This window comes from Corvus brachyrhynchos, unplaced genomic scaffold (assembly GCF_000691975.1).
Source record: "Corvus brachyrhynchos isolate BGI_N302 unplaced genomic scaffold, ASM69197v1 scaffold255, whole genome shotgun sequence".
Lineage (NCBI taxonomy): Eukaryota > Metazoa > Chordata > Aves > Passeriformes > Corvidae > Corvus > Corvus brachyrhynchos.
The window spans coordinates 3738826-3754180 of record NW_008238358.1 but is presented as its reverse complement, the minus strand read 5'-3'; the positions used below and the strand labels follow the sequence as shown (position 1 = coordinate 3754180).

General features: G+C 34.9%; 1 protein-coding gene across 1 annotated transcript in view; it reads right to left on the bottom strand.

Moving 5' to 3' along the window:
* The window catches only part of TTN (titin), a 242421-nt gene that overhangs the window by 142075 nt on the left and 84991 nt on the right, over positions 1–15355 (bottom strand). The window contains exons 95-122 of the mRNA XM_017735567.1: positions 14849–15136; positions 13757–13849; positions 13351–13633; positions 12919–13096; positions 12473–12562; positions 12123–12390; positions 11765–12025; positions 11009–11218; positions 10824–10901; positions 10683–10709; positions 10073–10120; positions 9164–9220; positions 8951–9028; positions 8430–8681; positions 7710–7802; positions 7094–7171; positions 6334–6402; positions 5620–5706; positions 5317–5379; positions 5002–5067; positions 4571–4651; positions 3942–4019; positions 3208–3285; positions 2913–2990; positions 2638–2721; positions 2232–2330; positions 987–1064; positions 70–144 (exon numbers count right to left, since the gene is read on the bottom strand). Of these exons, the coding sequence (XP_017591056.1) occupies positions 70–144; positions 987–1064; positions 2232–2330; positions 2638–2721; positions 2913–2990; positions 3208–3285; positions 3942–4019; positions 4571–4651; positions 5002–5067; positions 5317–5379; positions 5620–5706; positions 6334–6402; positions 7094–7171; positions 7710–7802; positions 8430–8681; positions 8951–9028; positions 9164–9220; positions 10073–10120; positions 10683–10709; positions 10824–10901; positions 11009–11218; positions 11765–12025; positions 12123–12390; positions 12473–12562; positions 12919–13096; positions 13351–13633; positions 13757–13849; positions 14849–15136 (3318 nt within the window). The remainder of the gene's footprint in view (positions 1–69; positions 145–986; positions 1065–2231; positions 2331–2637; positions 2722–2912; positions 2991–3207; positions 3286–3941; positions 4020–4570; positions 4652–5001; positions 5068–5316; positions 5380–5619; positions 5707–6333; positions 6403–7093; positions 7172–7709; positions 7803–8429; positions 8682–8950; positions 9029–9163; positions 9221–10072; positions 10121–10682; positions 10710–10823; positions 10902–11008; positions 11219–11764; positions 12026–12122; positions 12391–12472; positions 12563–12918; positions 13097–13350; positions 13634–13756; positions 13850–14848; positions 15137–15355) is intronic.

Sequence of the window (15355 nt, the reverse complement as noted above, 5' to 3'; positions counted from 1 at the left end):
ACATATAGTGGCAACATAATGCCAAGAATGATGAAACAACTTGGATGGTGTAGTGAAATGAAGGTATACCTTTTGTGGGTGGGGCTTCCTCTCTTTCTGGAACAGTTACTGTCTCCTCTGTGTAGTAAGACTCTTCTTCAGTAACTTTTAAAAAGAGTAAAATATAAAAACACCGAAGTTTAAGTATTTGACATATATTACTATCTTTATGGCCCTGGTAAGCAACATAATATTTGTAAAACAAGAATAAACAGTGTGCTTTATTAATAGACACATCTGGGGTGACAAAATCTATATTCAAGTCATCCTGCTTCCTCTGAGGCCAATAGAAACACTCCAAGCAACTTAAATGGAACAAGAGACTGAGCTCTCATCTTGTATTTGTGTAGAATTTGAAAATGCTCAGTCCATTACTCTGTCCACTAATGTTGAAATTTGTCCATTTTGAGATACCTTCTTTCCCAAATACCAAGAAAATTCCTTGACTAAAAATGTCCACGGAAAAATCTTTCTGTGGTGTCACTTGTCATAGAAACTGAATCAGTCAGTGTTACTGTCCTTCACCAGTATTATGTTACCACCAATAAACTTACAGGTGGAAACAATATAGTCATTTTACAATTAAATTATCTGAGGAATCTGAGTGCACCATGGTATTCTCAAGAACATTTACTTCATCCAAGCAACCTGGTGGAAGAGGAATTTCCAGCAGAGGATTTTTGTAAACAAAAAGAGGGCCTGATAGATCTCACTATCAAAGAGATAACCTATTATTTTCACTGTATTGAAACAGGATTAGCTACCGTACTTTTCAAAAGCAAGTAACAGAAGTTGTAGACATTAAAATTAAAAATTATAAGTTACAAAACATATTGATATAGTAGTAATTTTTTCCTTATGAATAATGCAGATATTAATCCAAACTGTCTATTTGGTATAGAGCAAAAATTACTTTTTTGCCTAGTATTTCTGAATTGTTGTCGTACCTTCAGAAATATCTTCTCTGTGAATGGAAATAGATACTTCCTCTGCTTCTTCTTCAGACCATTCTTCAACTGTTGGTTCTTTAAGGAAAATTATTTGTTTTAGTATTTTTGGTGGATGGATAGATGGAGAGAAGGAGGGATTGATGGATAAAGAAGATGAAGATCAATTCTTAGAAGTTCTATATGATAATATATGCAAAGATATGCATAAAATACAGAAAGTGCTGTGCACATACATATGTATTATTTGCTCTAAATTATGTTGTTTGTCCATGTCCCATGCACCCCATTGTGTGTTTTTGTATCTAATACCATTCACTGGTCAACTGTCAGTTCAATAGAATGCCTCAGCTCCCCAAATTTCCCCATCACGACAACTCAGGTGGAGAAAACAAGAGTGAAAGAATTAGAGGTTGCTCCTTGATCCAACTGTGTGAAAGTGAGGAGAGGAACAAATGAGATAGATAGGTCAAGAACTGAAAGGAAATCCTGGCATGTACTCATCTACAAAGGTGACTGTGTCAGGGAAAACATCAACTAGTTCCAGAGAAAAGGTTAATTTGCAGGAGACAAACAGAAATGAGCACTGCATGTATCCATATGGATGTGTATGTGCAAGTTCGTGTTTTAGATAGACATTCCAAATTTGCTTCTAAAAATTCATTTATGGTTTTTTAAAGGAAAGTGCAAATTGTCTTTACTACTTTATTAATGGGTATTTATTAATGGGATACAAAAACAGACAAAATGCTGATTTCAGTTATCTTGAAGCAGATATTATGCAGAATTATACTAACTTAAAACAACTGATCTCAATCGTTCCTGAACATGAGAAGGTGAACTGAAAGCTGGTGAGAAGCTGACACTGCAGAGGGAAGCAGTATTTTATCTTCAGGGCTACAGAGAGCTTTGTAGAGAAAATGACAAATGGATGGTCACAGCTCTAATTTTTGGAGTCTAAATTAAACAATACATCCATATTTGCTACAGCAATTTTATGAGCCCCTGATCTGAAGACCATTTTATTCAGTAGTAGTTTCCATTCCTGTTGATGCGGGGGGATCCTGACATTCAAGACTGAAATTGTAAGTGGCACTTAGGAGGCTTTTAACCTGCCTGCAGTTCAACACAAAACTCATACAAGATAACTATGAAAAAATTTTTGGTGTATTTTGATCTTGATATTAGAGCAACAGACTTGTAGACATAGCACAAGTTTCTCACTATTGTCTGTTTATAGTGTACCTTCAGGTAATGGGATTTCCTCTGGAATGGCAACGGATATTCTTTCTTCTGTAATAAGTACTCTTTCTTCAAAACTGGCTTTCTTCTGCACTTCAGGCACTTTGAAAGACAATGATATTAAATGTGTGCCTTTCCAATTCCATTGTGAAAGCATAGTTTCAAAATGCTAACTCTAGTTTTCCAAAGAGTTGCTTAAGGGTACTGAGCACATAACATATAATGGAGATTCAATATTTAGCAAGAATACTATATAAGTACTGCATAAGAGATACAACATACTTAATGATTCATTGTCTAAATCAGAACAGCAGAACTCACAGGGGAAGCACGAATCAATGACTAAGTACAGAACATATAAACAGAAGGTGAGAGATGGCATATTCTTGTATTCTACTGGAAAGCATACCTTTAGCTGGAGGAGCCTCAGGTTTTTTAGGAATAGCAGGAGATACTTTTTCTTTAGGGACAGGTGTCTTAGGAACTGCAGGCACTTAAAGAAAGTATTTGTTTTAGAACCTCTGAAGTAAAAACTGGCAAATGCATCATGTAAGAGAAATGTGTTGTTTAAAAAGATTACACATGGTCATGTTTCGCTTACCAAACATGACAATTGATCAAGTTGAGATAAATGCAATGTTCTAAAGGCTACAATAAACGATATTAAAGTGAGCTATATTGTACCTTTTGCAGAGGGAATTTCTACTTTAGGAACATATGGCATTTTTTCTTCTGGAGCCAGTTTCTTAGGTACTTCTGGCACTTCAAAGATATTAATTATAATTATCGTTAGCTAAAATTAACAAGTGTTTTAAGAATAAATCTATAGCACACCTATACACAAAACTGACACAAAAGATACATATTTAACATGGCTGAAGTACAAGTAAAACCTGATTAACTTAGCAATCAAACCCAAAATTTGACATAAACAAGATGTTTAAGATAAAAGAAAAGAAAATTATTTTTTTAAGTGTACCTTTAGGTGTTGGAGCTTCCTCTCTTTTTGGAACAGCAACTTTTTTCTCTGGTGGAGCTTTCTTAGGAACCTCTGGCACTTAAAAAAACATATAAGATAACTGAATTCTAAATTTCAAAGATTTATTAAGTATTATAGATTTCATTAATCCATTTATAAGAATATCTAGACACACCACATAACACATTCATACACTTAACATAGAAAGATATATGACAAGGGCAACACATGCTTGATAAAAGCCAAAATCAAACCAGTTGCTGGAAGACTATCAAACACTTTAAGACTGATTTCTTAACTGAAGAAAGAGCTGCTCGACTATATTACCAGGTCTTAAAAACTCTCACGGATGCACAGAGAATTATACATAAAATATTAATTCTAACACAAACATGCTTACATACAGACTAATAGAAAAATAAAACTCAACAAGTAGTGTACACTCCATCAGTAAGTGTATCTTTGGCATGCAGATGTTCTCCTTTGGGAAAAGGAACATGTACTTTTTCTTCAGGCAGTTTTTCTAGGCCCTTCAAAAACTCTAAAGGTATCAAAATTCATTTAAGTAATCTTTCTAAGGCGTTTGAATGTCTTAGATGAGAACAGACCTGTTCACGCATGGAACACAGAAAGATTACATTTATCACATGCTTATGTTGAGAACATAAGAGAAGTTAGGAAAAGAAGACAATAGCACAGAACTGGTTAAAGCCCACATTCAAAAGATGCTGTACCTTTTGCTGGGGGAGCCACCTCCTTTTTAGCAACAGCAACTTTCTTTTCTGGAACAGTTTTCTTAGGGACTTCAGGCACTTTGGAAAACATTGTTAAAGTAAGACATCTTTAGTTTTTGGAACACTGACCCAGGTTTGAGTAATCCAAGGTTGTTTTATACAACAAACACAGGGCCTGGACAAGGAGCTGAGCACTGTAACCAACACAATACAACATACAGCCTTTTGGACAAATGTGGACTATACAGGAAAGACACTGATACAGTATAAAACTCCTATGTTAAAATCACTGCACTAGCACCTATCATGGGACTCTCTTGAAGTAAAAACACCCTACACTTGCCAGCAAAAGCCACACAAATAGAAACAATAAGCAAAAGATTGTTAAGAAAGAGAAGAAGCTGAGACAAATTGAAGCTGTAAGCTAAGTTACAGCACAATTGAAAAACTGAAACTGTGCGATGGAGACAATTCAAAAGCAAATAATGCATACAGAGATAGTGCAAAAACAAAGGCACATAGAGAGTAAATTCCTAAATGTATTCATGAAAACATGAAAAATAATACAAAAAAAGAATATTTGTTTGGGTTTTGTTTCTTTCTTTTTTTTACTAGAACAGTAGAAATACCTTTAGCTGATGGAGCTTCTGTTTTAGGGACGGGAACAGGCTTTCTTTCTTCTGGAACGCGCCTCTTTGGTATCTCAGGCACTTTAAAAGATAGGTGGTGATCATTTAGGACACAGCTATAATAATTGGTAAACCAGAGTAGGCTACTCTTAACATGGTGTATAAGCAAACACTATAAGCCAAAAACTATTCTATTTTATCAAACAGATACAACAAACCCATCTCATGAAAAGCTATTACAAGAATTATTTAAAGCAGTGATGAAGAAGAATAAGATAGAATTGCAGTAGGGCTTGAAGCTTTGAGAGCAGAGCCATAGAGAAATTGAAATCTCAGTTCTGATATGCTATCCTTTGGTAAACAATGTTACAGACAGATAATGTGAAAGTTCAGAAAAACGGAGCAGATGTTGATGCAAAGTCTTTATTCACCTTCAACATGAGAGATCTCCAGTTCTGTAGAAACGACTTCTTCCTCTTCCTCAACTTCCTTATGTGCTACAATAGGAATTTTAAAGATATTAAATGTTGAGATAGGAAATATCAATGTCCATAGTAAATCCGAAAAAATTTAAGAAGATACTATGTGTGTGTCCAGTACACAATCATTCCTGAAACCCACATGTAAATATGTAAAAAAAATTAAACCAGGAAATGGACAGCATGTGCAAATCTCACAATGAATTTTGATTCAAATTAAAACAAACAAACAAATATTGATTAGACTTCTGTCCTTAATCAAACTACCTTCAACTGGGTAAACAGCTTCAAAGAATCTTTCTTCAACTGTTTTCTCATGTTCTGTTGGCTCTTCAAAGAGAAGTATTTAAACAATATTAAGATAAAATAGTTGAAAAAGTTTCCATTTATTAAACTAAATAAAAGTAAAGCTACATAACACAATGGACAAAAAAAAGCAAGGCATACTGAAAGACAAGTATATGATGTGTCTAAATATGTAATTTGCCATACATAAAAATAGATCAAAAGAAAGTCTAGTAGGACTGATTGTTTTGATTTGGGTGCACATACTTTTGGTTTTGTACATACCTGTAACATCATATGAATACTCTTCTTCTCTGTGGACAGAAACTGACATCTTTTCTTCTGAAACAGTCCATGTTTCTACTGTTGGTACTTTAAAGATAGGATTTTGTTTTAGTATTTAATATTCTAGATCCACATTACTGGTAGTCAGCATGTGAGTTTTTATCAAATCTTTATCTGTACTGAACATTAAAGTCTTAGACATATTTAGACAGTCAGTATTCACATTCTAAAATACTGAACACAGAACGAGCACGCAAGTAGAATATTCAGAATTTGTTAAAGACTATAGACACAGACACCTTTAACCCAAATATTTGAAACAAAATGCATGCATGGGCTTTTGGAAATAGTACATCAAAAGAATTCTAGAGGTGTTTCTTCAAAGATATTTTTGGGCACAGGGGCACAATTATGTTTATTATGTAAGGATAGGCCAGCAAGCAGAATAGATGAAGACAAAGCTAAGTCACGCTGCAGTGTGACCATAGGTTCTTTAAACAAGAAGCAAAAGGCTATCCACAACTACGTTAAAAACAGACTTTATAAACAACAAAAGCATGGTAGACATATTAATTAAACACTGAGTAGTCACAGCATGACTACTGCTATGGATCCAGATACATACACACAGGCCCACATATTCAAAAGAAGCACAGAAACACATAGGGTGCTGGGAAAAAAAGTAAACTGCAATTCAGAGATGCTGATTTGTACCTTCCTTTTTCATAACTTTTTCCTCAACGACCATTGGTGTAGGTTTTGGAGGCAGAACTTTCTTGGTAACTGTTGGCGTTAGAATTTTGTTACTCAGTCAAATATTTAGCAAAGAGATCAAAATAAGTCTACAGCTATCTATCAATGATGTTGAAAATACAACAAACGAGACAATCTAACTCAGCAGGTAAGTCAGGCTTCTTGGAATCACACAAAGCAACATAAGGAATGTGTTTGTTTCTTTTTATTGCTACATTCTAAAGGTGCTGGGTAGCTCAGGGCGTTTAGCATACAGGTCATTTCTTGACACTTACTGAATTGCAGCTGGCAGAATCCTGCTGCGGAATGGGGAATGCCATACAAAAGGACGTAGCTACTAAGAGAATAAGGGTGCATCTTTATTTTATAACGAAAGAATTAACCAAGGCATCTTGGTAGATGGGTCAAGATGGAAATCTAAGCAAGACAGGGATTTAGTATCTACAGCTTAGAGTGAAACACACTGTTTCACCCAGTGCAATTTTATACACGCTTCCTTTCTTAAAGCATTGGTAGTTAATATTTGCATTTATTATTTTCCCCTGAAAAGATTTTAATCTTCTTTTTAAAGAATTCAGCAGAAGCTTTTATGAGATGTTTCAAAGACTGAAAAATTGATCAGACCATGTTAAGTAAAGACAAAGCATATGCAGATCAGCTTAGTAACAAAATCCACAACTTTCATAGAAAGATGACATTAAGATAATTAAACAGTAGTTACCCTCAGTCCGTTTGACTTTTTCTTCTGCAATTCTCTGAGTTGTTACCTCCACTTTTTCATCAACAGGTTTCTTGACAACTGCAAGTAATTCAGATAGGTTTATTGTTTAAGTAATTTTGCAAATTGTTTTCCGGACAGAAACCAGATAGAACTGGCCCCTTTTTTTGTTTAGAATGTTATAAACCTTGTGCATCCTGTGCACTGTTCAGCGCATTGTTTACTGTGGTGAACAGTAGTGGCAATGAGGCCCACCCTACCCTGAGAGATATGAAGTGATGTAAATGGAGAACACTTCCCAGAAGGGCAGCATTTAATGGCTTAAAAGTTACACCCGTGCCCAAGGCTAATATCCAGGGAGAAGAAAGTATAACTGAAGCTCAGTTTGATTTTACCATCAATTCGTGTTTTCATTCAACCAAAACTGAGCAGAGAGCTCAGAAGTATGAGGTGGGAGGAGAGAAAGGGTTGCCATGAGCCTTGCTCATCTTGCTGTCTAACATAAAGAGAATTTTCTTCTTTCCAATGAAATGTGAATAATCAGCATCATTCAGCTTGAAGAAGATGCATAAGAGATCTTAATCTGCATGTTCCTGTTAGTTTTGTGGGAAAGTCATACCTTTTTGAACAGTTACTTCCTTCTTTTCCTTCTTTTCAGCTGTAATCGCTGGTGGTTTTCGCTCAGGCACAGGTTTCTTAGGAACTTCAGTCACTTAAAAAACAATAACATTACTTAGTGATAAAAATATGTCGTCTAAAGGCTCTGAAGACAGAAAGGAGTTTGTTATGTCATTATAATTTTATGAATTTTAAAAACACACAGAGAGTTTTGGACATCCAATTGTTGAAGTAAAATGTTTTGTTTATTTTCAAGTTTTATATTTTCTCATCAAAGCCAAATTCTGTTCCTAGAGGCACACATGTTACTAATCCCCAAGACAGTTATAGCATGCAAGAAATTGCAAAATTCAGCCATTAACATCAATCAAGAAATGTGTGAAACATTTAAGTAAGTCAAGTTTATCTAGAACATATGAAAATGACAGAAGAAATATGCAAAAAACTAAAAATGACACATACCCTACTACTACTAACGCATATTAAGTTTTAAAGACCTGCAAAGTTCATTGGCAATGAATTTCTAATATATCCATTACTATCTGCATCCATACCTTGTGATATCTTGTGTTATCATCAAGTGTCACTTAAAATTTGTCAGCATATTATAGTTCCAGATATTTTAACAAAAACAAAAAAAAATGCTGCCTAGTTCAAAATGTTGGGGGCTTAATAATAAATATGAGAAATGAGAGGAAATAAAATGACATAATTCAAATACCTTCTTCATGAATTATTCTTTTTTCTTCATAAGTCACTTCTCTTTTCTCATAAGCTTCTTCCCATTCCTCTTCCCCTTCATCATAGCCTTCTTCCTTGACATAATAGTCATGGTCTTCGCCATAATCTTCTTCCCATTCTTCATAAATTTCTTTGGGCATTTCATGTATTTTCTTTTCTTCATGTATCTCTTCTCTCCTTGCCATGGATGTTATTTTGATCTCTTTGGGCTTCTCTGGTAGCACCTCAGGAACTTAAAATAAATATATTGATTATTCATATTATATTCTGGAATTTGCAAGGCATATTGGATGCTCCCATTTAATGAAATTATTTCACCCTCACTGATGGTTTAAAGAAGGGACTATTTTTGAAGCAGTCACAATCAGCTTGGATTTTAAATGTATGTTTTTAACATAAAGACAGAAATCAAACAATTGTGGTAGATTCAAGTTATTTCAAAACAAAAAACAAGGTGATTTTACTATTTTAAAAAAGTTTTCAAAAAGAGGAAAAAGTTACCTTTAGGTGGTGGGACTTCTTCAGGACCTTTTTTAACCACCTTTTGGGGGACTTTCTTTAATGGAACTTTTCTCTCTGCTTAAAAATAATAGATTTAAAAATATAAATTAAAACCCCTTAAGAATCCCTAAAAAGCCAAACAAACAAAAATTCAAAACCCAACTGTCATAATGAAACATGAACACACTATTCAAATACTGTAAGGACATTTACCTGGCTTTTTCTCCTCTGGAGGTGGAACAAGAGGCAGAAGAATAGGAATAGGGGCAGCTTGTAGGAAAAATGAAATATTTAGAACAAAATTTAAGTTTGATATTTCCTTGTAAATGAAGAAAAACCTTGGTTTGGAAAAATACATTTTAAGATTTTATTGCAGCTGCAGAATAAAAGCAAACATGGTGCTTATTCTGACAATTTACAGCAGCTGAATAAATATATTTTGAGTGGGAATCCCCTGTCTACCTTTATTTGAACCCTGAATGTCCTCAGCTTTATTTTCATTGCTGCCATCACTCTCCTATCTTTGCTGAAGGCAATTCATCTAAATATCAAATCTTTCCCCTCCTGCTGCCACTGCAAGCATTTACCAAATTATCCTGGAAATAAACCCAAGAAGTTTAAACTGCTGAGGTTTATAGTAAGCTACTGGGTTTAACAGAAGTATAAATACTGTTTGTAGTCTGTAGTCCAAAAACAGAGCCTGGGGAGAGACCATTTGCCATAAACATGAAATCCAACATATGGCTTTAAAAGAATGTATTTTTAAAGGCAGTAATTCAGACAGCTTGTTTAAAAGATATTTTTGTGACTAAAAGAAGAGGTGAAAATTAAAAAAAAAAACAAAATCACCGAGGAAGATGGAAATCAAAGGAAGATCAAATGATCAATAGACTGATAGGGAAGCATGATGGAAAGGTCTCTTTCTAAGAGAATTAAATTAATTCCTACCACTACCTGTATAGAGTTTTCACCTTCCACACAGCAAAGAAGTCTATCCAAGTCAAGTCTTGCTCACAGGGACCATTTACTAGATCTTATAACTGAGCTATGATTTTTCTCTGAGGTTCCCACTGGCCTTCTGCTTCAGTGCAGATTTGGAACAAGTATGGTTTGTTACCCTACCTTCAGCTGGTTTTTGAGGTGGAACTGCAACCTTGGCATCAGGAACATCTAGAAAATCAAAATGTTTAATTGACTTAATAAATCCTTCTAATAAAAATTTCAATATGCTCTCCTCAAGAATAGTAGTTGATGGTGCTATAATCTTTCTTTTTGTAACATTTGGAGTAGGCTCTTAAGAACTTTCAAAAAAGAGGACCACTACTTATCATAAGGAGACAATTGTTGCTTATTTTGCCTCCTTGGTTATTTTTTTTCAGTTGCACAGAGAGGATCCTATCTATTAGTTGGTACATCTTCATCGTTCTGTTCCTTAGTAATTCAAACAAAAATAAACTTGTGTGTTTTAGAGAATGTGGCATTCCACATTGTACAGAATAGTGTCCTTATTAATGTCACTGAGTATGGATTTATCTCAGTATTCATTGCCACTATTTATGAGAATAATAGTTCCACATGTCTGTAGATGAGGAATATTTTTTCAGGATGTAGGTTATACTTACTCTAACTCTAGGAAAAAAAGATCTGAAAATAATAAAAAAGCAGAGCAATTCTTTAATTCTATGACAGAGTATAGACATGATCTTGTGCCAGTCTTGCTTGAGAACTTTACCTGGTGGCTTCAACTCCAATTTGATTTCTGCAAAGGAATATTAGATTTCTTTTAGGACTATTGATTTTTCCAGAATCATGTTTCAAACAAACAAATTTACACATAGTTGTGATCACAAATGTATTTAGAAAATTCGCTAACCTTTGGTTACCAGATAGAGCTCTGCAGTGCTTCTTGCTTCTCCTCTTGGTTCAAGACGAGCAATTACAGAATACACACCTGCAGCAACCAAGAATGTTGATATTTATATTCTTTCATCATTTAAAACCAGACAAAAAAAATCAGATAAAAAATGACACTAGCACAAATGTTCCATGCGTTTTTACCTTCATCATCTGCATTAACATTGTGAATAGTCATGTAATGACAACGACCTTCACTTCTGAAGCTGTACTTGGGACTCTCTCTCAGTTCGGTGGGGCCTTTATACCATGTCACAACTGCATCATCAAAAGACACCTCGCACTCGAAGGTCGCAGACTGGTGTTCATTCACAACAATGTTCTGTATGCTTTTTGTGAACTGAATTGGTTCCGCTGTTTTTAGAAACAAAAAATACATCAATTGTTATGCACCACCTTGGTATTTACTTTATCTGAATCCTTCTCATTGTTGTCATCAAAGTAGCTAAATTTTAATGAGATAATACCAATAGATCTTGAAAAAATAAAGAAAAGGGGATTCCATCTTCTATGAAGTTTTATGTATAAGAATGAAGATTAGAAGACATAAGAGTACAACTATAACAAGATTGCTGTGCAGATACATTTTGTAAGAGAAGCCATTAAGGAAACTAAAGAATAATCAAGAAAAGTCCAAGAAAAATATAAGAGTCCCAAAGAAAGTAGAATATAGTACAACTCAGATTGTTTGTGGGCAAAAGAACATTATTAATCATGGTTTAGTCAAGAATACTAAGTTACACAAGTATTCAAAGAGAAAGGACAATAAAATTTCTTATTTAGTCCGTTTCCAAGTTTGGGAATCTGTTTTTCAGAAATACTTTTTATTTCCATTTGTTCTGCTAATGAAACCTCCAGAAACAGTCTGTCACTATTGTAATAAAGAGATTCTTTACAAACCTTCAATGGCCAGATCTGCTGTTGTTTCTAGACTGTCAAGCTTGCAGGTATACTGTCCTTCGTCTTCTGTTCTAACATCCTTGATGATGAGTTTGTGCACTTTGTCAGAGACTTGTGTTGAATATCTCCCTCCTATCTTAATAGGTCTCCCATTTCTATACCACTGAGACTTGGCATTTGGGATAGAGAACTGACAAGTCAGTGTGCATGTTTTTCCTTCCTTGAAAGTAGTGTCATGAAGATGCCGCTCTACTGCAGGTTCTATTAGCATTTTAAAATACACATTTTAACAGAGATCAGAGAGTGGAATAAACAAAGTGTTAACTAATTCAAATATATACTTCAGAAGTACACTTACCAATCACAGTTAGCTTGGCACTGGCAATATGTGGTCCACACACTATTCTGAAATTTCCCTGATCCTCAGGCTGGCAGTTTCTAATTCTTAGTATGTGGCGATCACCTTCAATTCTAATTTCGTATTTGTCATTGGAGTCCAGTTTCTGGGTTCCCTTGTACCATGATAGTTTAATTTCTGGATAGTTAATCTTAATCTCACATTCAAAGATAGCATCCTCATCTGCTAAAACCGTCTGATTTTCAATGTCTCTGATCAGAGTAATAGGCTGGAAAATATTAGTTTAAGTTAATTTCAACTTCCCTGTTATGGGTTTGAATATTTCAGAAATCAGTCCAAAAATGTTTTACCTCTGTTTGTGTGAGTCGTTGCTGAATAAAAGCTACGAGTTCATCAAACTCCTGATCTTCCCTTTGAGCTTTTTCTGTGAGCTCAATTTCCTACAAAAATGCAGAATATACTCAAATATTAAAGGATACTAAATGTCAAGCTGTCATTTTTATCCAACACAGTATTCATTCCTACATCAAATTTTATGTAACTCTACTGTAACTGGTGTATATTCCCATTCTAACAATTGCAGTCAAGTTATGAAGACAGAACCTACTTTGCCAGAAGGCCCATTTATTCTTCTTGGATTTGAGCATGCAAGAAATTGAGACCTGCCAGTAAAAGATCTAAAGAGGAACCAGAAATTCATGCACACATCATAACTTCAGAGTGTGGCCACCATGTCTGTTCAAGGGAAACATATTACTCCTAGGAGACCCAACCCTGAAGTCACACTGTATCTTACCAATCTATGACTTTCTTCTGCTTGGGTTTGCTTTAGTAACTCAAAGGCTTGGAGGAGGCCACGGAAATCTGTAATTCCATACATGCGAGCATATTTCTCATATTCTTTGGGATCTACGTTTTTGAGAAGTTCCAAGATATCAATAGGTTGCTCTTCCTCTTTTGTTTTTGTTGGAGTGCTAATCAAATCAATAACAGAAGTTAACAATACAGCATTTCATTCCCAGAAAGCTGTTAAATGAAATATTGAATCAGCTTAGAGCTGCCCTGTGCAGTAGAATCCTTTAGCTTAGTCTAGTCAGGGGCTTTTATTTTTAGTACAGTTATTCCTATTTAATGAATATTTTTAAATTATATCTTGTTCTCAGATGTATAACCAAAAAAGTTTCTTCTGTGCTGGTTGCAGATTAATCTATAAAAACTTTCAATATACCTTTTTAGTTTTGCCCTGAGATCTCCTTCAACTACTTCTTTCTTTCTTTCTTCAACTTGCAGATTTACACTCCTCTCAATTTCACCATGTTGGTTAAAAGCTACACATTTGTACATGCCAGAATCAGTTTTTATTGTGTCCTTTATTTCTAGTTTGGCTTCATCTCCTCTCTGCTGGATTATAATGCGGCCTCCCTGGTTGAGTTGCCTCCATTTTCCCTTCATCCACTTAACATTTGGAATTGGATCTCCTCCAACTTTTGCAATAAATGTTGCAACGGTCTCTGCAGAAAGATGCAAATGAGGAAGATAAGTCTTTCCAGTTGTTTATGGCACTGGTACATCATCTCAAACAAAAAGATGTGGGCAAATAGAAGACAATGTACTGTTTTGAAAAGAGTTCTTACTTTCCATGACTTTGATACTCTGAGGCTCTGACACAAAATAAAGTTTGCCTTCCACTTCTGCTTTCTTAGCTGCTGGAGCAGCTGTCGGTTTTTCTAAAAAAACAGAGTCAGACAGTTATAACAAATGGCTCCATGTAATAGTTTATGTTCATGAGTGTTGATACTTCTGCAGCAATTGTAAAAAAGAAATTAATTCCTGAGATGAAACAAAAGACTATGCAAGAGGTAAAAATGCAAAATACTTTAATACTGTTTTAAACAACTTGTAGTTTGCTTTCCAGATGAAACTGTCCACAATGGACCATATTGTGCTGTTCATTTACTTCAGTCAGGCCATTTATACTCTCCATGGATGCAAATCCATAGGTGGATACGCAAATAAAAAGCCTCATTTTCTAAAATAGATCCATTTTTAGTGAGATTTTCTCTTTTCAGTCTACTTCTGGGTATTATGCCCTAAGAATTCCTTGCAGTTTTTTATCAATGGTCTGTTAAATTCTCTTGCTTTTCTTTTACATAGCCTAGTGGCTCACTATTCATGTAGTGAGAAAGAGACTATTTGTACATACTGCTGGACTCTTGTGTCCTTTATGCAATGGTAAAGCAAGACCTACACAGAAGGACTCATGTTTAGACTCCATTTACTTTCAGCTAAAAGGTCAAAATGTCTTTAAGAGTCTTGAAACAATTATCCTCTAAGGCCATATGCTCAATCAAATTCCTTCTATATTTTCCTTAATAAACACCACTTTTCACATGCTTTCCATAAAACATGCATGTCAAAGTAATTTCACCCATTTAGCTTGCATTTTTGTTAAATTTGGTGTTTAGATTTAGAAAACAAATTCTTAATCTCTTTGATAAGAATGTGCTGTTGGTTTGCCACTGATCTCTCACCATTTATGTCACTATTGATATATAAATTATTGTATATACTCTGTTTTACTAGATTCTACAGTTTTAAAAAGAACTGAAAGTAACTAATTGTTTGTTGTTAGATTATTAACTTTTTTGTTCCACAGAAAACAAAGTGGGATAGAGTTTTGGTTGACATTTTCATCATACACCCTTATTTTCTTCGTGTTACTGTACCTTTGACTGTCACTTTAGATTTGCAAGTATCAGTGCCAGCTGCATTTGAAGCTTTGCATACATATTCTCCTGAATCTGATTTGGTAACTGCAGCAAGTTCTAGAAGAGCTACTCCATTAGCAAAGCTGAAGTTGCATCTATCTGAAGCTCTTATTTCTCTTCCTGCCTTCAGCCACTGAATTCGGATTGGCTGTGATCCCTGGACATGACAGCTAAGCTGTAGGGTATCACCTTCCTCTGCTGCTGCTGGCTGAAGAGGCTGGTCAAAAACTGGAGGCTTTTTAGGTTCTGGAATATGAAAATGCTTCAGTGAATACTCAGGAAAGTATGATCAAGAATATAAGAGAGAGGTACATGCAGTTCCTAAGAAGGCGACGGCAAGGAATGCAGGAGGATAAGCAGAAGTCTCAGAATGTCAACCATAATGTTAGAAAATGGAATAAATATCAAGAGAGCATGACAGCATATTTCCTATATAAACATGCAAGAAATAGCTTTATCCCCTCA